The sequence below is a fragment of the Alligator mississippiensis genome, chromosome 2, assembly GCF_030867095.1.
Source record: "Alligator mississippiensis isolate rAllMis1 chromosome 2, rAllMis1, whole genome shotgun sequence".
Taxonomy (NCBI): domain Eukaryota; kingdom Metazoa; phylum Chordata; order Crocodylia; family Alligatoridae; genus Alligator; species Alligator mississippiensis.
The window spans coordinates 65,779,405-65,802,229 of NC_081825.1; the positions used below are offsets into that span (position 1 = coordinate 65,779,405).

At 37.8% G+C, this 22,825-nt stretch overlaps 1 protein-coding gene across 2 annotated transcripts in view; it reads left to right on the forward strand.

The window, feature by feature from the left end:
• The window catches only part of SLC7A2 (solute carrier family 7 member 2), a 75,689-nt gene that overhangs the window by 36,892 nt on the left and 15,972 nt on the right, over positions 1-22,825 (forward strand). The window contains exons 2-7 of one of the 2 annotated variants that reach the window (XM_059721792.1): positions 7,756-8,146; positions 9,961-10,116; positions 15,723-15,888; positions 16,512-16,648; positions 18,155-18,377; positions 21,759-21,895. In XM_059721792.1, coding sequence (XP_059577775.1) covers positions 7,771-8,146; positions 9,961-10,116; positions 15,723-15,888; positions 16,512-16,648; positions 18,155-18,377; positions 21,759-21,895 — 1,195 coding nt within the window. In that variant the 5' untranslated portion in view covers positions 7,756-7,770. Of the gene's footprint in view, positions 1-7,755; positions 8,147-9,960; positions 10,117-15,722; positions 15,889-16,511; positions 16,649-18,154; positions 18,378-21,302; positions 21,443-21,758; positions 21,896-22,825 lie in introns of both variants that reach the window. The other variant, XM_059721791.1, reaches the window with a different exon arrangement.

Genomic DNA, 22,825 nt, shown 5'->3' on the forward strand with positions numbered 1-22,825 from the left:
GGTGTTGAAACTGCTCAGCCCTTCAGAGGAATAAGCTCTTTTTACAAGCTTCTTCGTCTATGATGTTTTATTATACTTCTGAATATGAACAAAAAATTACTTTGGAAAATAATTCATGATAAAATGTGCTTGCATTTGTGTGTTTTTAAAATGCAGTCTACCTTGGGGGAAGTTTTACTTAATGCTAAAATTGTTCAGATGTCAGGGTACTTTATTTATTTACCCATATAAAACACTTCAAATATTTCAAATCAGTGTTTGCTTGCAGACAGGTTGTTCCTGTGACAGATTTGTTGAAACCTTCCTATAAAAATATCTTAAATAAACTTTGCCCTCTATTGACTTGAGATAAGTGGAATACAAATAACTGGTGCATCCAATTTGTTTTCTGATTTCTGTTAGGAATCTAAAAGATTCCACCCCTCCACCCCCACCCAGGACATAATGTAGATTATCAGGATATGCATGCACATGGAATATAAAAGCAAGATAGTACATTGCATTTTTTTAAAATCAGTACATAGTAGATGATTAATGTATTATATATTTAATTGTAACATGGTAAAATAGCACACAGCTATTTGGCCTCATTAAGTATGTATATTACACCTTTGTGGGTAGTGCAGATTTTCTCTCTCCAGATATTTTTCTAGTATTTTCTCTATAGTATAATCCAGAAATCATTTTAGTTTCCGATACCTTTTCTGAAGGGAAGCACGGAATTTATCTGGGAGTTTGTTTTGTTTTTAAATAAAATAATGAATATTCTAGCATTCCCTACCTTTATTTTCTTGGAAAAGTAAATAAAGCAAATTCTCTCAGCACTTAAAAGACACTTTCCTGTGGAGCTTATTATTTCAGTGTGCATCATCATGTTGTACAGTCCAATATTTATGTAATAATTATTTTATGGGAATGGAAGAAAAGGAAGATGCTATATGCTGTATAGCACAGTTCTCAATTTTCATGTTTTGTAGTAGTGGATCAGCTAGAAGGTTTCTGCTACACCAAAATGACAGAGAGCCAGCACTAGCCGGAAAAATAAGAAAAGTGCTTGAGTAGAAAGGCAGTTAAGTCTATTAGATCAGGGATCGGCAACCTACAGCCTGTGGGCAGACCAGCCCATGGAGCCATTTGATCTGGTCCGTAGGTGAGGGGTTTTGGCAGCAAGGGACTTTGACAGCAATTGCTTTCCCCTGCCTCTAGGGAAATGTGCCAGGTGTGGAGGCTGTACCCATGTTGCCACAGGTAAAAGCAATGATGGCAGCTAGGTCAGCACCCACCGGCCTGCCTGCCTCTGACCCACAACTGGGTGAGTCTGGCCTACAGCCTTAAAAGGTTTCCAACCACTGCAGTATATCACAAGGGTTCAAAGGATGAATTAAAAGAGACAAAATGGCTGTTTTAGGAATTTGCTCATATCTCTAAAATGGTTTATCCACCACAATCATATTATTAAGAAGAAGGCTGAGTTGAAGATTCTGAAGAGGATTCAAGATGTGTTCCTTTATGATACACTCCCAACTTATAAAAAGTGTGCAGCTAGGGTCTCAGCCTGTATCTTTGTTGCCCTGTTGTAGAAAAGGAGGAGTAGAAGGTTCCTTGCTCTCAGCATTTAAACCACTAAATCATACCTGCTCAGAAGGGTCTTGTGGGCATTGTACCATCAAATAATGCCACTGATGACTACAGTTGCATTTTCTGGGAATTATGAAGGAACTAAAGAATGAAGTGGCTGAACTACTAAAAATATTGAACGTATCTTTATATTTCATGCAAATAGTAGTATCTGAAGATTAGAAGGGTTTCAGTGTTGTAACAAAGGCGTGAAAGGTAAGCTGAGGAATTCAAATGGTTTACTTCTCATTAGTACTAGGAAAAATGTTTGGGAGAAACATGAAAGATACAGTTAGAAATTCCAATGATACAGTTGCACTATAGTAAGGGGAAGCCAGTATAGAAATTGTAAGGGTAAATCATTCTTTTCCAGTTGGTCAGGATTTTTTGAAAGAATGAAGATTTTGGTTGATAAAATTTTAGTTTAACTTGCACTTTTATAAGCCTTTCCTGAAACGTTACACAAGAGGCTGTATAGAGACTCAGTAACCACAGGGTGAGAGATAAGGCAGTATTATTAATTCAAAACAACTTCAGAAAAAGTAAATAATTGGAGGAGTAAAGCTCTATATCCACTTAGCCAGTTTTCAGCATGGAAGATAGTTGTGCTTTAAGAATGAGTTAAGTAGTTTGTTGTTTTTCTTTCTTTCATGAAAAAATAACTAGTATCCACAGGATGAAAAGCAAAAAAAAATAAACAAATGCTTTTTTGATCAGTTCTCAATGGGAGGTTCCAAACAAGGAAGGGTTAAGCAAAAAAAACAAACAAACCTGGAAACTGGAATTATTTGATGGAAAGAAGAATAAAGGGATGGAGATGGAGTTGAGACAATCAGATATAAAATGACTAGTAAAATAATTTTCCAGTTGGATACTTATTATATTATGAAAAATAAAAAATAGAAAAGGACAACCCTATAAATAGTATAGGAAAACATCCCTTTAACATTGCTGAAAGAGAATGTGGAATGCCTTGCAATATATAACAAGACAACCAATAGATCTGTGCATACATATCTAAGTCTAAAATGGAACTGAAGAGGGACCAAGAACTCTGAGGACTCTAGTTAGTCTCAAAGCTGACTTGCAATAAACTTCCCTTGATTACTATTAATAAAAGAAACATGTTGAATTCTCCCTGTGTCACTGAAAAGGCAATCCCAGAAAGTTTAATGCCTCAGAATTGTGAATGGCCTTGCAGCAAGTTAGTGAATCTCTGATAGGTGGATGAATAACTAAGCCTCTCTTTTCCTTCTCACAATGAGACACACTATAAAGTGGTTTTACCATCTGTAAGCCTTACTGTGCATGTATATTGTATGATTTTTCATTGTGACCTGTGCTAATGTAGTGATTTTAAGCTTTGGTTTTGATGTGAGTTTTATATTGCTGGAAAACATGTATACTAGAGAAATCTTTTGTGTGGTGAACCTTCTACGTTGCCTACAGGGTCACACACATAAAGTGTTGGCTTCACATGTCAGGATGCCAATAATGACACAGAAAAGAGAGGTTTTTTTAGATGATGTGAAGCTGATAAGCTGGAGAGGATACCAGAGACTGGGTACATCTACACATGCATTAATGCGCTTTTCCTAATGCACATTAAATTTTAGTGCCTCCAATGTGAGGTAATAAACGTGCATTAGGCTGCTCTAATGCGCAGTAACAAAAGCGTATGCTTTTTTAGTGATGTTTAATGCTCAGTAGTCTATGTTACTGTGCATTAACATATTTGCATGATTTTTTACACAGCACTTTAATACGCAGTAAAATAGGCTACTGAGCATTAAAGCACACATGTTAGATACGCACACTGTGCAGTAGAGACAGAAAGGGGAATGGATGTAGAAGGAAAGTGTTCATGTAGACCCTATGGTTTCTCATAAAAATTGATATACAAAATACTTGTTATTGTTTTAGAAAGGTGTTTATGATCCTTGCCCAGCCCCCTGCTTGAGTTTAGGTGAGGTGAGGGTTTGTGCTTTTTTTGATAACTGGCTACTTAGTTTTCCCTATCCCCTTCAAACACAGGACATTTCTGATCTCAGTAAAATCAGCTAGAGTTCTGCTGTTAACTTCTACCCAGCTAAAACTTTGTATTTAATACCAGGTACTGTTGTTTTTTCCCTATGAATATTATAATGTTCACTTAATTGTTCTAAGTCTTAAAAAAGAGTTGATGCAAAAGATAGTATTGTCAATGGTAGTTCCTTTCAGTTTGAAAAAAATGGAAAACTCCATTAATTGAGAATGTAATGCTTTTGCATTTTTATGTGATGCATATATGGAAAAATAGAATTGTCCTTAACCTTACATAATAAAACATAAATCATTATAGAAGACCGTGGCATGCACCAGGGTTCAAGAATCTGAACAGCTGTTCTTCTTTAAGAATATAAATTCTTAATAATTGTAGGACATTCTCTTTTTCAATTTAATTTCATTTAAGTTTACAATTTTTGAAGAAAATTGATGCAAAATCTGTTAGTGATCAGCCTTATTTTTCGTAAATCCCTCTTCAGAACAATTCAAAGAAGTGCTGTTATATATGTTAGATGGGGAACAAAGCTTACTTAAAAAAAACAGTTTACCAGATATTTTCATCAATTAAGCATCTGAAATGTAATGATACTGCTGTTTGGTCTCTTATGTCTAGTACCACTATGGCTAAGTACAGACAGTCAAAAAACCCAAGGTTAAATTGATTCAATCTTTCCAAATTAGTTTAAGATGTGTAGATTGAGCCGATAAGCAAGTGAACAGACATTCACTTTTGATTCTGGCTATGGAGCCATGTGCCTGCAGTGGTCCAGGCCAGAAGGTAGGGGTGCTAGAGCATGCCTCCCTGCTTGGCTGGAGCAGACAGTTTGGGCCAACGCTAGCCCACCCACCCTGTGAGGGGAGTTTGTGGGGGACGTGGGGTTTGTGGGGAATCCCTTAGCCATGTCCCCGTCTTAGCTTTCAGCCAGCTGAAGGGCGGAGGAAGCCCCAGGCAGGGCTTGGCTCCACCCCCCCCCAAGAGCTGGGAACAGGGCTGGGATCCCCTAGCCATACCCCTCTCTTAACCTTTGGGCTGGCTGAGGGGAGAGGGGCGGAGAAGGGGGGAGGCTTGGCTTTGCCCCTCCAGAGCCAGAAGCCATGCCGCCTCCTCAGTCTCTAGGGTGGTTGAGGGCAGTGGAGGGGAGAAGCACCACTGGGGCTTGGCTTTGCCCCCAGAGCTGGGAGCCATGCTCCTTCTTAGCCTCTAGGCCAGCTGGGGGGGGGGAGATAGAGAAGCCTGCATTTGGGTCTAGTTCACTCTGGAAACTAATTGTTAACAAACTGAGGATTATTTATGAACTATTCCAAAAAAAATATTTGGATTATTGCTCTAATTCTAGACCTAAGCACGTTCACATTGCAAACCATGTATAGGAGAATATGCCATACAATTAAGTAGAGTTAGGGATCCCTTAAACATTTTTGTCACTATGCTCCTTTCCAAATTATATAGAATGCAAATTATTTAGATTTTTTTTTTAAATTACTTTTATCTTGCACAAAAATATTTCATGTATTCTAGAACTGGACATTACAGTTTATAATACTTGCATGCTAGAGCATCCTTTTATAAAGACTGTAAATGTGAAATCTGGAGATATTGTCCTTCCTCACTGGGATGCAGAAAGTCTAAATTCCATTTTTCTTCTAATCCAAGCTTTTTATTAAAAAAAATAATCAAGCTCCCTAGAAATATATGAAGCAAAAGATTCTCCTAAAGGCATTCACAGCAACTGTGAATCTCTGTGTGTAAGCATGAGATTGTGAATCTGTGTTTAAATAAAGAAATGGAAGCTAAGTAAGATTTTAGATGGTGGATGTAATGTATAATATGATGCAATACATGATGGATGTAATGCATGATTTATGTGATCAGCCATAAAACCTTTTCTTTCTTTGGCAGGCAATCAGCTTAGTAAGCTTAGTATCATCCATTCACCCATGGTTAGTGTGCTTCCACCCCCTGCAGTAAGAAGTAGCTTCCATGCCAGCGAGTTTCTACTCTTAAGCAGATATGTTGATAGAGTTGCTGCCTACATTTAAGAAGACAGAATTACAAGATTCATTTATAAGAGAAACAAAAGTTTACCTAATAGAAAGTTGCATTGAATTGGAAGAATAAAAAAGTGTAATGCTGATTTTGTTTATACTAGTCAGTTAAATTATGCTTGAAATGGTTTTTAGTAAATGAAAAGAGGATAGACTAGCATATGTTAAGAAAAATATACTAACCTTTTATATTAATTTTGAAAAACAAGACCTGAGTTATGCAAGCATACAATTATCCTTTTACTACTAATTGATTAAGTGCAAATTAATTCTTCTCTAAGTGCAAAATAAAAATGCCATATTGATCTTTTCTCAAATAACTAATCAAATATAAAAATGTAATTAATGCTCTCCCAGATAAAAATAGAAAGCAATAATAGAAAAAGCAGTAAGCCTCTTCCTAGCCACCATTACCTGCTTGGGAAAAATAGGTTCTTTTAAACTGCCCTAAGCTGGAATTTGACTTATTTTATTGTAATATAGTTCCATTATAGTACTATTGCATATATTAATAAACAAGGCTCTGATGGAAAAATGTGTTAACCATATACGATTGGCTTGTTGAAATACTGACTTCAGATGTGATCTTGTCTGCTGTTATAAAATGAACTGGGCCTAGCTTAGTCAGTACTTGGATGTGAGATACCTCTGACCCTGCAAAAAATTATGTTACTGATCCAGTGGCTAGCAGTCAGTGTTGACCCAGTGTCTTAGTATCATTTTTAAATTTTGCTGGTTAGACTTGCTGTTTGATGGATGCCACGAACAATGTGACCACTTGTGATCAAGGATCTTTAAAGATCATTTGGCTCTCTTTGCTTAATTAGGACTTTTACCTGTATAATTTCCTCTGTTCTAGACTTCTGTTGTTGTATGTTGTTATGCAGCTGTTGTGTGCTGCCAGAAGCATAGTTGCTTTTCAGAGCAGATGATAGAAATCTTTCTAAGGCAAATATGCAGTTTCATAAAATGAAAATGTGGCAAGGTTCCTCAAACACTTATAAGCACTTTGATGTTACTAATTTTTGGTGAACAGTGTGCATTTAAACAGTATTTTTTGAACAGTGTGCATGCATGAATTTGATCTTCCCTTGTAAAAAGAAGTACTTTGAGTTACAGTGAAGCTGTTTATGTTGCCTTTAGACACCCAAACCCACAGAGCAATCAGATTTGGAGGTAACTGAAGAAGTATCACAGCTACTGCACACTATGGCTAGGGACAGAAATGACACACAAACCGGTGTGAGTGATCAGAAACCTGTTCAAATCTGTAATGCAACAGAAGTTCGGTGCCCATAAATCTTTTTCAAAACAGCCAAAACCAGTTTAAGATAAACCTGGATGGATGTAGTATCAGACTTAACTAATTTAGGTTAAAGCATCTCTGGATGATTTGCACCTTCCCTGCAAACCCCACTGCAGGCTAGTCTTGCCCAAAGCTGTCTCTTCCAGCCAAGCAGGGAAGAGTGCTCTAGTGCCCCTGGCTTCTGGCCTGGGCCACTGTAGGCATGTGGCTGCGTTTCTGGAAGCAAAAATAAATGTCTGTTCACTTGCTTATTGTTCCAATCTACACAGCTTAGACTAACCTGCAAAGATTGAATCAATTTAGCCTGAGACTTGTTGACTGTCTGTACTTAGCCTATATGAGATGAAGGGCATATGTACAGAGAACATGGATGTAGCTATGCAAATAAAACTTCTAATCTAATAGGGATACACTATCAAATTGTTTAAGTACAGTTGATATATAATACACAATGTATTATATGTTTGCTGTCACAAAGTGTTTCTAAAGATGTATGTTTTGTTAAATAGTAGACTTCAGTGACACATTGCTTTGTCATATTTCCCATACCACAAGTCCAATATACTTAGCATAACACAGTTATGAAAAGAGATGGTAAGGCGATAGTTCAGTGTAACTTGCTTGTTGCCAAATAAATCATTGCTCTCTGAATGCAAAGTATATAACCCAACTTTAAAATGGGTTTTACAATTGTTTACGCTGTACCTTTTATGTATTATAATCATGTATTTTATTTTCAGAGTTCTACATCCAAAATGATACCCTGTGGACCAGCTTTGTCATTTGTTCGGTGTCTGGTGCGGAGGAAAATTGTTACTCTGGACAGTCTGGAAGATTCCAAGTTATGCCGATGTTTATCCACTGTGGACCTCATTGCTTTGGGCGTAGGGAGTACCCTTGGTGCTGGTGTTTATGTGCTTGCTGGAGAAGTAGCAAAAGCAGACTCCGGACCCAGCATTGTTCTTTCTTTCCTCATTGCTGCCTTAGCATCTGTGATGGCAGGTCTTTGCTATGCAGAATTCGGTGCTCGTGTTCCCAAGACTGGCTCTGCCTATTTGTATACTTATGTAACTGTTGGTGAACTTTGGGCTTTTATCACTGGCTGGAATCTCATTTTATCATATGTTATAGGTAAGTTTGGGAAAATAGAGTAGAATTTCTGGGGAAACTAGAAATAAAATTAAGATTTGAAGATTCTGCCTTTCTCACTCACTTAACTCAAGTCAACCTGGGTTATTTCCTTCTCAGTCATCATTACCAACAATAAAAGTTTTGTAAGACAAAATACATCCTCTGCAGTGCCTGAGTAAACCATCTGTCTTCAATGGCTTAAACAGGAATAACTTTTTAGAAAATAGTGACATATTTAGATCCATAGACAGGCATTGCATATGTAGCATTTATTTATGCCTTTGCAGCTCTACAAAAAGTGGGTGTACATATGTGCAGTCTGCCTGTACCATTACAAAAATGGCATAAGCACTACAAAAGTGTTTCTGTCTGAAACAGGAACTTCACTTCAGCACTATGTTTTGTAGTGTTGGGTGTAATGTACTGCGGCAGGGGGTCTCTGGCTCCCCCAGTGTGCCCCAGTGCTCCGCTCTTGGCCCCACCAAGAAGAGTGGCAGGTTCCATGTCAGCCCACCAGTGAGCAGAGCTGTAGTTCAGTCAGGACTAGGGGCTGTCATTCGCAGTGTGGCGAGCTGGCCAAGATCCCACTTCTGCCCCTCTCTGGGGAGAGAAGTAGACATGGCGATGAGGACAGCTCTCTCTGTCACCCTCCCTCCTCCTGGGGACGCCAACAAACTGTTAGGCAGCAGACTGTTGCCCTAATCACTTGAAAGTAGTGGTTTTCCTCACTGCAGAAGGTGGCAGACTGCCAAAGAATATGCTGCTGCCTCCCTCTCCTCCCCACAGCAGTGTACTTTTTGACAGCTTGTCACTCTCCACCAGTGGCTGACAACCTGCTCAGTTTTCCCCCTTCTTCAGCAGTGAAAAGAGCAGGCTGTTAGTGATTAGGCCCACAGGGGAGTGGGGCAGCGAGGAAATGGAGTGGGAGTGACAGCTTTCTATCACCCCCCTGGCTGGGGAGCATGCCTTTGTAGCGCTGCAGCCAGGGGCCTCTGAATGTGTGTATGCTCCTCAAAGCACTACATTAGCTGGTATTTATGATTCAAATATCACACTTCCTTCCAGAACTATAATTCTGCAATAAAGGCTTTGCTCAGGCACCGGTTTCTACTGACACAATGTTAATGAAGCTCAGTATGGGCACAAATACCCAGCTACGCTTCGCTGCAAGGCGGGAACCTAAATCACTGTTGAACCATAATATCCAAGCCACAGTATTAGGGCTCCATCTTCCAATGGAGATTATACTTTCTGAGAGTGATATAAAAAAATAATGGCCTCACTACCTGTCGCTCTGTAGTAGCTTCTCGGCCAGTGCTAAGTTTCAATAAGGCATTTTCATTATGCCCATTAAATTTTCTGCCAACTACATAAACTTTTCTTCCCCTCCTAAGTTGTTTTCTAGATTGCTAAATACTCACTGTGCTTCATTTTAGAAGTGTGTGCATTCAAGTATGGATGGAAGTTATTTTTATATCAGTTGAAATTTGTAAAATATGTTAGGATTAATAAAAACACAATGAAATAATAATACCTAATAATGCAAACTATATGAGCAATTAATGTTCATTATTATAGTATAAAAGTCAGTTGGCATAGGAGAGTTTACTTGTACTATTTCTACTGTGATGAATGATGTAGTTACTACACTTCAGTGCATGATGCAATTTGTGGATATGAATTGCTGTTATGATAAAACCTGTGAACAAGGAAAGGCTCACTTTTTTAACAATAATAATTGTATCATTCCTAAATAGAAATGCCATCATGTTCTTCCTATGTGGCAGAAACGTAAACATGTGTATTTGTTGAAGGTACAGCAAGTGTAGCAAGAGCATGGAGTGGCACCGTTGATGAAATTGTTGGAAAACGAATTGGTCATTTTTTCACAACGTACTTCAAAATGAATTTTCCTGGTCTAGCAGAGTATCCAGACGTCTTTGCAGTGTGCCTTATATTGCTTCTGTCAGGTAAGAAATGGTAATCTTTTAATTTATGAAGGTCATATCAAATTATAGAGAGTGTCCTGAATGAGATGAATAGATCCTGTAAATATTTTTATACCAGTAACAAAAGAAAATACGTTACAGTTTTAATGTTTTGTGACTTGCCAGAGTTTCTTCTAATATTACTAGTGTCATACAAAATCATACAGTACATAGATTTAAAGGCTCTGTGAATCAAAATCTGAAAGCAAATTTTCATGCATACTTTTTTTTTTTACTTCAACTTAGCTATGGGGACTCCTGTATAATATAAATTCTGTAAAATGACTAATACAAGAATAACTTGATAGCATACTTGATAACTTCCTTAGCCTGATGAAGGGTTTTTGAACCCAAAAGCTTGCTTAAAAATTGTTTTCCAACTATTTAAGTTGGTCTAATAAAAGATATCAGATTCACCCAAAGATCCTTGTCTGCCTATGTCCTTAGACCAACACGGCTACAACCTACACCCTTGATAGCATCTTTACTTTTTGTGACTGTAAGGCCATAACTGGGCCACTCCATACGCATGTACCTGATGATCATAAGACCTCATATTGTGGCCCAGCAAAAATAAAGTGGAGGATGGTCCTCCCATCTTTTAGCCCAATAGCCTTCTGGTTAGGCCACTTGCAAGGATACAGGAGACCATAGTGACTTTTAGGTGTGCAAACACCTTCAAGTGATTCACAAGATAAATCCAGAAATCTCAAATAGGAACCTATAGTGTCAAAAACATTTCTGAACTGTGGTGGTCTTTCTGAGTTCTTTGCAACAGAAGAATTGTATTTTTTTTTGTAGGAAAAAAAAAATTGAAAGCTAAGAGCTGGCATTTTCTGAGGGGTGCCTTGAGTCTAATAAGGGGTGCCTTGATTCAAAAAAGGTTGAGAATGCTGGGTTCAGGATTAGCCAATTCCCTTTCCTTAGAGCATGACCATCAGGAAGAGAACAGGAATTTAATTTATCACTTTGGTTAAGAAATACAACTAAAGATTGGTGGTTTCAAACAATGAAGTACAAGGTTAATTCTTCTTTTCTCTTCCTGCTGGTGCTATGCAAGGAATTACTGTAGCTTTTACAATGTAATCTAATTTTTTAATGATACACATCTCCTTTTGTCTCAGAATAATTATTTCCTATTGCTACAGTCCCTTGAACATTCTTTCCCATGCTTATGTGTCCACACTGCACATGGAATAGGATTGCAAACTATGCATAAGTGAAAAAAAAAACCTGTCAGGGAAAAGCCAGTCATTTCCCTAAGGGCTACTTAACATTCTCAAAATCCCCCTCTCAGATTTCCTTCTTTTGAGTCATATTGTATGAGGGTGATTGAGCGTGTTAACAGGACATGGATGCTGCTGCTGAGGGAACTCCTAGAGACTGCTTATTCAGTGTTTTCTGGCTAGTAGTGAAAAGACTGCTTTTTCCTAATGACACTTATCTCATCTGCTTAGCCAAATAATGGAGACTGGGGACTTGCATTTACATTTAATTTTCTTTTTTGTATTAAGACATTGCAAAGGAGTATAGCTTGAGTGTCCATACAAACTATCTGAGAAATCTGGATTAGTGATTACAACCTTTTAATACTGTTAAATTAACTGTTGACTGATTCTCCCATTCCCCCCCCACCTGATTTATAAGAAAGAGCAAAAGTGCATTGTTAATAACAACTAAAAATGTCAAGTATACCGATTTCATGTTTTACATAACATGATAGCAGTTTTAGCTTCCTCCTTCCTGCCACTGTTTAGTAACTGTCCAGTTAATAAGCTTTGGTGGTAGGACTCAGTGCTTTCTCTCTCTCTCTCTAGATATATATACAAGCACGCACACACACACACCCTTTTGGTATGTGTGGAAGTTCTTTTGGCATTGGGGTATCCCAGATTCAGGGGCTTTTGTATGATGAAATCTCTAGAAACCATACTGAAATTAAAATAACAGCTCCTCTTCTCTCCTTCTGCTCCCCCCCCCCCCCCCCCACACACTCCCTGCAAACATTTTGTCGCTTTAGCAGCCCATGAAATCCAGAGGAAATGGGCCACTATACCTGAAAGAAGCTGAAATGGGCAAGGACAGAAAGCATACAAAATGTCCGGAAAATAAATTTACTTAGGAGCAGGTGTTGAATTTTAACTTAAATGAGGGCTATCTTCTGTCTAGAAAATAAATATGGAAAAATACATAGAAGTTGGGAGCATTTTAATGCTGGAAAAATATTATATCTGCTTCAACAGAAAACCATCTTGTTATATTAATTTTTTGTTTTCTTTAGCATTCACCAGATAAGCTGAGCTTTCCAATCTGTAGCTACTTCTTAATTTAACCACTGTTTCCTGGGTTTTTTTCTATCTGCTTTTTCATTTGTGCTTTCTCTCTTCATCTTCTGTTTTCCTTCTACCTTCCCTTAAGAATCTTTTTTTCATATTCCAAATATAATTGCTCTGTTAATTAAATCATACTAGCATTGGGGGAGGAGGGGAAGGAAGAGTGTGGCTGTGCTTCCTGCTGTGTAGGTAATACCAGATAGAGCTCCCTGGAATCAGTAGGAATAGCCAAGCAACAGGTGTTTTAAGAGGAATCTCTCAGTATAATTTGTAGCAGCCTGGGCAGCTGCTATGGTGTCCTGAATTTCATAGTGGCTTTCAGTGGGAGCAGAAGAAATCTATTAAGCTCCCCTTGCTCAAGTTTTTCTTTTATCAAATGAATAATCTCTGATAATCTGCATTCCTAAGGACTTCATTTTGTAAAAGATATTTTGTATACTGAATTTCATATCGTGTTCGGTCAATGAGGGTATTGTGCTCTAGCAGGGTGAGAGGGCAGTTTAAGTGTCTAAAAAACAACATCACTCTGCTGCCAATAGGAATACCACCAATGAAGGGAACTCAAGCATATCATATGATAACTTTCAGCTTCTGCAGAAATAGCTGATGTCTCATTAGCAGAGTCAGAAATTTAATTAGGACATTATCCTGATGAGCTTAAAATTTTCAGAGTTAATCTCAATAATGAGGAAGCATTATAGATGTGGAAGTGCTTAGGTTTACAGAGAAGCTAAGAGACTTTGCTATTATATTGTATTTTGGTTTCTTTATATATTTGCTGTCCAGTTTTCCACTAAACTATACATAATTCTTCCAATTGCCAGGTGTCTGACTTCACAGTAGGTCCCTGTTGGAATAATTTCAAATAGTGTAAACATACCTCTGTGACACAGAGGTATATTTATTTTATACCTTAATTTACAGAGCAGTAAAGGCTATAAAGAAACTCTCTAACACTAAGTACACACAGATAAAAAGCCCAAGGCTGAATCAGTTCAATCTTTGCAGTTTAGTCTAACCTGCATAGATTGAACAGATAAGCAAGTACAGACATTTACTTTTGATTCTGGAAATGCAGCCACATGACTGCAGTGGCTCAGGCCAGAGGCCAGTGGTTGCTAGAGCATGCCTTCCTGCTTGGCTGGAGCAGACATCTTGGGCAGATAGCAGACGGCTTAGGATCAGGGTTGGCACCGCCTTGCATGCCTTATTTAGCACACAGGGCTACAGACCCATGGGGAGCTCTGTGGGCTGGATGACAGGGCTCAGAGGGCCTTGGGCCAGGGGCTCAGCACCTCTTCTCTAAAACAAAATCTCTTAAGAGGGGTTTCTATAATTAATAGCTCCATTATTCTAGACACTAGTGGTAACAAGTTGGACAAAAAAATGGAAAGGGCAAGCATTCATTTAAATGTTTGTGAACTGTTTACTTTTCCTAAATTAAAATTTTGACCAGCTATTGTGAGGTACCAGATATCAGTGTGAGGCAGTGCAGAGCACTCACTTCCTAAGCCATGTCTAAGTTCAGTGTGCACAGAGAATTATAATGGTCCCAGATAAAGAATCTCACCTTCTCTTTCTTCCATACTTTCATGCATGCACATTCACCTGCACCCATATGCACACAAATGGCTTTTTGCAAGATTACACCTTGTATTGAAATGGAAGAAAATTTGAATCCGACTGGTTTTCTTCATTGTAGCTGAGGGGGTGTCTACATGCACATGTGTGTAGATATTTAGATAAAAAATAAGAAACAGGTTTGAGGAAATCTTGCATGGTTTAATAAATCTTTTCATCAAAATTGTATAGCTGAAATAAGCTACACTTGCTGTAAATACTTTTTTTTAGTAATTCATGACCATCAAGAATTCCATATTTCTTGGAATTTAAGATATCTTTGAACTTAAGGCACACCCCGCACATCTTTATACTCTCAATTTAAGATAGAAGTATCAAGTAAAGATGCATTTACCAGGACACAACCTCTGTGGTGCATATAAGGCCTTTGTTGCATGTTACACTTAGAACTTGTTAACTGCACTTAAAACACAAGCATCTGCACGTTCAAGAAGTAAAGTATGTGCTAAGTGCACTTGTATTGTAGCAAAGTTGGGACTTTTCACAGGAGTATTTCCAGATCATATTAAGTAGCACATGTTTTGCTTTTGTCCAACTGCTCCACAGAGAAAATATGAGCAATTTGCAGTCCTGGGGGTGATTGTCGATCCCAGACCTAGAACTGCACCAGAGTCTCGAATCAGCTATGGTCCTGGGGTACTGGTTGGATCTAGCAGCAGGGATGGTATCCTACTCTGCCCACCACCAATGGCAGAGACCTGGCTCACCAGAGGTCCCTATGAAGCAAGCATGCAGGCTCGGGGATCATAGTAAGCATTACTGTGCGACTGTTCATGGCATGCACAGTGTCTCCAGGCTTGTTTTCTTTTCTAGAGAAGAAAACAGCTTCCTCACTTTAAAAATTTAACCTAAATTTGGGGGGGCTGATTTTCAGGGAAAAGGTTGTATGTAGTAAATTACGGTAATATATTTATTGGCAACCAGTATTCAATCATCACATTCTTGTTTGGTTATCTTCTGGCATTGTCTTTTGTTGGAATTTTTATATGTATATCATTTTTATCATAACAGTTTGATTATTATGATTTGGTTGACATATTCATTTGAATTACTTTTTTTTCCTTTTTAATTTCTTTACGTGTATTTAAGATTTGGATCATTTTTAGAATAAATATTTTGTTTTAAATAGTGTGTCTTAAATTCAAAGGAATATTGGAACCAGATTCTTCATGGGAAGAAGACTGAAGAAAATCTGTTTTACTGTTTTATCCAGTGCCTGTTATTATAGGATTAAAGTTTTCATTAATCTAGTACCATTAACTCCTAAAAGCCATAAAGTCTAGTACAGAGGTTCTCAAACATTTTCTTACTGCATACCCCCTTCCAGATTTACCAGCTGCTCACATACCCCTACAAGCATGTTTTCTATTTTAATGCTTTATTGCTAATTATTATTATAATGAAAATTAAATCTGCCAGTATGCAATTTCTCTCGTGTACCCCCCAGAGATGTCTTGCAAAACCTCAGGGGTACGCATACCACAGTTTGGGAACCCCTGGTCTAGTACAATTAACTTAGTACAGTTCATAATAGTAGCATACATTTCTTGTAAAGATGCTCTTAACTACCTGAGGAGGATATTAAATCTTTAAAACCCCACTTATATTTTGTAGGTCTTCTGTCTTTTGGAGTCAAGGAATCTGCATGGGTGAATAAAATCTTCACTGCTATTAACATCTTGGTCCTCCTCTTTGTTATTATTTCTGGCTTTGTAAAAGGAAACGTTGATAACTGGAAAATAAATGAAGAATATCTCATCAATCTCACCTTAGGAACACAGTAATTATGTATTTTTCTTTTAATCTTCCAATTTTGTTCTATATCCCTTAGTCCTGTTTTAAGTTAGTTTCTGAATTATGTCTTATGTTGTACATGCTTTTGTCTACTGTATCAACAGGTTTAGATTCTATATAATAATAATAGTATGTTGTTGGGAAAGGTACTTATTCTCAGGAAAAATATATAATAATTTCTTGTTTTCTTTTAATAATCTTGTCTTTAGCCACTTGAAAGTTACCACTTGGAAGCCTAATATTTAATTTCAATGAAAATTTACAGCAAGCTCTGAGAACTGATCCTACTCCAGTAAAATCAATGGGAGTTTTGCTATTAATTATGAAGTGGGATACAACATGGTTTAATCTTAATTATTTATCAGTTTTGTTCTGTTGGGCTTACCATTCTTAGTGAAACTTAGTGATACAAGATCCTTATCTCAAGCTTCATGCTGGTATGGGGTGAGGGTGGGGTGGGCTTTGGCTTATGAAATGGAACTGAAGTATGAGAATGCACCCATTTTAAAAGTGTTAATTTAGAGTTATTAGAGGCAAAAAACCATCACAACATTCCTTCCACTACTAACTAAATGTAACTTTTTTATATCATGTTTTATTTTTCTTTAGAAATTATTCTTACTTTGAAAACATAACAAGCACATATGGGACTGGTGGTTTTATGCCATATGGCTTCACGGGAACGTTGGCGGGTGCTGCAACCTGCTTTTATGCTTTTGTGGGATTTGATTGCATTGCTACAACTGGTAAGGCAAGATTTTTGGATACTTATTTAAAGCAGAACAGATTATCTGTCACGTTCTTTCTCCCTCTACCTATACTTAAACTCCATAAACCTGGCTTGAAAGAAAATTGAACTCATGCTTGAGTGTGGCAACCCCCACAATTTGTATTCTTTTCTCCATTCTGCTGTTATGAATAAAGTTCTCTTTGGCTACAAACTAATGTCACCAAATGAAGCTAACTAGCTGTTCTGGGATGTGTCCTGGTACAGCTGATCTACTTCATTAGGGTAAGAGATGTCCCCTTCTGTCTCACAAGGTGGGGTCCCTACCACTCCTACAAGCAGGAGGGTCAAATCATGAGGAACAACATTTGGGGAGAGCCTCTGCAAACAGGGGAACCCTGGGTTTCCGGCCTGAGGATTCCCTAGGTCCTTTGCTGACCTGCGCGAGGTCCCACACTGCCCTGTACCAGTTTCTACACCACCCCATGCTGCCACACTGGTCCCACACCACTCTGTGCTGGGTCCTGCACTGCTGTGTGCCACTGCACCATACCAGGATTTGTGCTGGGTCCTGCACATCACTGCATGGCAGGTCCTGTGCTGGATTCTGTACCTGGGGAATCCCTGGAGCATCTTTCCTAACAAGGAAACCCAGGCAGGTTCTATCAGGACTTCAGAGGACGATCCGATGGATCCCAGGAATTGTCCCACAAGGAAATTTCTGAGACGTGTAGGATTGGACTCCTAAAGCCCCAGGAGCTCCTGCCCTGGGCAGAAGGAGAGCAGACAAACCAGTCATAAAAACATGTCTACCACAAAAAAAGTTGCATAAATTTTATACCACCTGTCATGGCCACAAGTTTGGGTATTTGTGGTGCGATAAGGCATATAGACATCTGTTTGCTTGGCCTTTATGCCACCATAATATTTTTCCAGGCTTTCCAGTATTTGCCTATATCAGATCTTTCCAGTCTTTGCCTATATCAGATTCAATGGCAAGGGAAGCATCTGGGATGAGTCAGACTGGAATCTTTTAGCTAAATACATATAAAGGATCTTGGCTTTTGCTTTTTTTCCCCTACTGGTTGACTGGCTTAATTTTAACTTTAAAAAGATTTCAACAGTAACAATTCTCAGAATTCCTTTACGTAGGTTTGAAACGGGTACTTACGAAGCTTATTGCAGTAGATTTCCAATTTACTTATTGACTAAAGAGATATATCGCAACTTTCCAAAGCCTAATTTTATATATCAATAAATGGAAATTGCGATGCCTATAAACAATAACCAGTATTGTGTACGTGTAATATTTAATTTTGCTTACATTATTTTTTTCATATATCTGGCAACAAGTTACATAATGTTGCTTTGAGTTTTCCTTATATAATACCTTAAGCCGGCTATTTTTTCTTGTATAGTATCTTAAAGCTTAGACTGCTGAGCTTTTTCTTTATATTGATACATATTGAAGTAGAAGATTAAAATATTTCCTAGATTAATTAGAGTTTTTGTTTTTCCTCCCCAGGGGAAGAAGTCAGGAATCCTCAGAAAGCTATACCTATTGGAATTGTGATTTCCCTTCTGGTCTGTTTTATGGCCTATTTTGGCGTGTCAGCTGCTTTGACTCTTATGATGCCATACTACCTTCTAGATGAGACTAGTCCCCTCCCTGTAGCATTTGAATATGTTGGATGGGATCCTGCAAAATATGTTGTGGCTGTGGGATCCCTCTGCGCTTTATCCACAAGGTAAAGAAAATAAAGAACATATTGGGAAATACAATTGGTGATTACTGTAATATTTTAAACAGATGGTCACTTTTATATTAAGGTGTGATTTTATAAAGGGTCAATACTTAAAAATCTTTCAGATATTAATAGTATGTTATCACTATTAAAAAAATAGGTGTTATAGATATGCCATAGTTAGAAATATGGTCCTGTTGGACTTTGTTATCAATGTATTAATAATTAATTAAAACACCTATTAATTAAATCTTTATAAACTATTTATAAAGTTAACTTTAATATAATGAGTGGCCACATTTATTATTTTAATTAATAATGTTTTATAGGTTGTTAAATATATTATATGTGCAGTATGTGCATCTTCCTGTACCAGTGGTGCTCAACCTTTTTGCTCAGTGGGCTGGATAGACAGTTAGTGGTCTGTCTGTGGGCTGGATGTGGCCAGTGGTCGCTATCCAGCAGCCAGGGGAGATGCAGTGGGGCGTCATCTGGCCACATGGAAGGAGGCGCAGGGGCAGCCCTGTCCTGATGCAGCTGTGAGGGGGAAGGGAGCTTGGCACAGCCCCACAGAGAGGGGGAGGAAGGGGTATGACCTGGCCCAATCCATCTGTACAGGGAGGGTGCATGACCCAGCCTCGCAAGAGGAGATGGACATTGCCTGGCCATGAACCAGCCACACAGAGGAAGGGGGCCTCAATCCGGCCATGTGAGGGGAAGGGGGCTTGATCCAGTCCCAATCCAGCTGCACAGGGGGAGGGGGTATGTCCCATTGGGAGAAGAGGGCATGGCCTGGCTCCAACCTGTCTGTGCAGAGGGATGAGGCCACGACATGGCTCCCATCTACCTCATGGGGCTTGGGAATTTGGAAGCAGGGAAGTATTAATAGCCACAGCTCCCCCATCACCAAATTTCCCAACCTGTGGGGAGCTCCGCTAGCCAAATGCCATGGCTCTATGGGATGCATCTGGCCCACGGGCTAGAGTTTGAGCACCCCTGTCTTATACATTATATAGCCCAAGTGTACTGGGGTATAGGAAGTAGAATGGAATAATACTGATATTTGAAGGTAGGAACAGCTTCAGTGTTCTTCTCCACCAATTGAGCTCAAATACATTATTAAAATGGTTTAAGTTGACTCCAGAGATATAGAGTATATGGGCTTAATGGCTGTATGACCTACAAAGGCAGCAGGAATGCCAATTTAAGAAAGAACATTGTTGAGACTCAGCGAACCTATGAGTATTAAAGATGAGCATATTTAATTTGACATTGATCTGGTAAAAGACTGGAATATAAAAAGGGAAATTGTGATAGAACTGTAAGTTGAAAAAACTTTACACTTGCACACAAAATAAACTCTGTTTGTACAGTTAGTATGGGGACTATAATTATTTTCTACAAAGCTGCCTGATATGGACTCCAGCAATTTTAAGATTTTTACGATATGTCTTTCTCATATTCCATAAAAATGAAAAGTAAATGTTCAAATAGAAACTAGATCAATAAAACAATAATGGAGAATAAAATATTTCTAGAAACTAAAACATTGGTTACCAACCAGATTTTAAATATTAATTGTGTAATTTTTCTTTCAAAATATTTATAAACTTCTAATGCTTTATTCAGAGAGGTCAACTTTCACTCTGTCTACTATTTTTTTAAAATCTACCCTTATTCCTGAACTTGGGAGCATAGTTCACTGAAAAGGTGAAAACACAGCTTTTGTGTTTTCTGAACTGAACACTTACCTCTTACCTCAGACATTAACGCTTTTACATAGTTATACAGTTCCATTACTTTGCAGAATATACTTGAAGGTGAGAAACAGCAAAAATAACTTATCCAAAAACAAAATAGTAAAAATATATAGGTGTTTTAGTAATATCAATATCAAAAATATAAGTTTAAAACTAAGTTCAGATTTCCTGGCTTTGATTCAGAAAAGTATCCTTTTTGGGAAAAGTTGCTTAAAGACACACTTACGCGTGCATTTAAGTACTGAATCAGCACGAAAAGCAGTTAATACATAAATGTGAGTTCTGCATGAACATTTAAGTTTAATGCATGCATCTCACCAGCAGTGCCAAAGCTGCTTAACTTCTGTGATTCATAAATTCTAGATTCATACTGAGAATATGTAAGTGATATATTTAGTTCCATGGAGAAAAAAAGGGCAACCATACAACCTTTATTTGAGCTGGTTAACAAGTTGTATGGTTGCTACCAAGGTTAAAATAGGTGGAATTTTCTTTGTTTTTGCAATTTTCCTAGTGTAGTTATTTTGCTATGGAGGGAAGAAACAAGATGATTTTTGATGTTTTTAAATGAGAGCTTTGAGTTCGCAGTTGTTTCAAAATCTTTCCGAGTGCTGAAATTATCAGCAGTTTAAAATAGGAAGCTTAACTTCACCTTCTGAATAAAATAAGTCATATTAATGGTGTTTGACTAGAGATGCTTAAATTGAAAAGGGTAATTTGCCTATATATAAAGTGTGTGGTCTTTACTTTGAGGTATCATTGATTAACACTCTTATAAGAGGCTGCAGAATGTGAAGTGCTAATGCTTGTTGATTTACTGCTGCAGACTGTCAGACTCTTCCAAGGAAAAACAAAGCTTAATTGCATAGCTATTGCTACCAGGACCTGGTCCACTAGTACCTAAGAACTACAATGAAGGCAAAAGTTATTCAGTTATTGAACTACTGTTTCCAAATAAGCAATAACATAATCACAAAAAAGGACCAGAAATTGCAGTGGCTTACCAAAACAAATCTGTTTCTGCCCCACCTGTAGTATCTTCGGCTACAGTATTTTTTTTAATTGTGACTTGTTTTCAGTGACTTTAATTAGCATTGTTTCTCTTTTCTGTGATACAATCTTGCATGAATTGTGTTTGCCATGTTGCATGTGTTTGCTTTTTACTCAGTCTTCTTGGATCCATTTTCCCAATGCCACGTGTAATCTATGCTATGGCGGATGATGGGTTGCTTTTCAAATGTCTAGCTCAAATCCATTCCAAAACGAAGACCCCATTAATTGCTACTTTATCATCGGGTGCAGTAGCAGGTGAGACTGAGAGTTGCTTATTGTAAGGAAAGGTGCACTACTTCACATATGGCATATGTATAAATAAAACTATTGGGCAAGTTGGCTTTGCTTTTGACTGAGATGATAATATATTATTGTTTCCAGGTAACATGACCTTTTGGTGAAATTTTTCTCCCAGATATTTTTGTATTTTTGGTTAATCCAAAGCAGACATTTAAAAAACAAAATCTAAACAATAAACATTTTCAAGCTTTCCTTTCATTAAGTTGAGTTTGCCAGTAGAGCACAGTATTTTTCCTAACATGTATTTGAACTATAAATTTTTCTGTTCTAGTCTTCTCGGCTCTATGTTCCCTTTACCCCGAATTCTGTTTGCCATGGCACGAGATGGTTTACTGTTTAGTTTTCTTGCCAAAGTGAGTAAAAGGCAGACACCATTTGCTGCCACCTTGACAGCAGGGGTCATCTCTGGTAAGCTCTAAAAATACAGGTTTCTTCAAAACTGAGATTTAAACTCTATATGCACGTGCATGGACATTTTATAAGAGGGGCCTGCTTGTTAACTTCCTTTGCATGTAAGTTGGGAATAAAATTGCTGACTAATTGAAGGGTATAAGAATTCCAGATCATGGCAATCATGGTGGTGGTGATGTCTTTGAAGTGAAAGGACTTGAAACCCTTCCTTCTAAATTTGCCTCTTCCTCTATTGCAAATAAAATAGTTATTTACTATGTGGTACCTGGAGTAATCCTCTTTATAGCTCAGCCTTAGACTGTGTCTTGTTGTTGCATTTAATGCAAGCAATCTTAGAAAAATATTAGTTTTTCTACTTACATACTGGGAAAATATTAAGTTTTTCTTGTGGGATATAAAAAAGAAATAAAATTGTACCTACAGCATAGTTTAAAAGAAAGAAACTATTTCACATCTTGACGGCTAATAAAAGGGACTAATCCATTTGGTTGAGATAATTCGCAAGAATCATTATTTCACAAAATTACTGAAATAATGAATCTTTACAAACCTGTAGGAAGACACATTCATGCTCCAAATCATTGAATAATTATCATTAATTCATCTTTTCTATGTTGTAATAGAAATCTATTATATATAGAATAATTTCCCATAAAAAGCGACATTACACAGATTAAAGTGTTTTGGTTTTAAATCTGAATTTCCAGTGCACTTTAATGTTGTGCTAGACTACTTTTTCTGTAATAATTTGGAAAAACAGAAATTTGGAGTCAAAGTGACAGCTCCATTTGATGCCATAATCAACAAACTCAGAAAAAAGAGGGAGTGAAACTGTGTTCCTAGGTTGCATCGGCTGGTAAATATAATTACACAGTCCTCATTGTAGCTGTATGAAAGAAGAAATTCAAGAATTAGTTTCAGGAAATA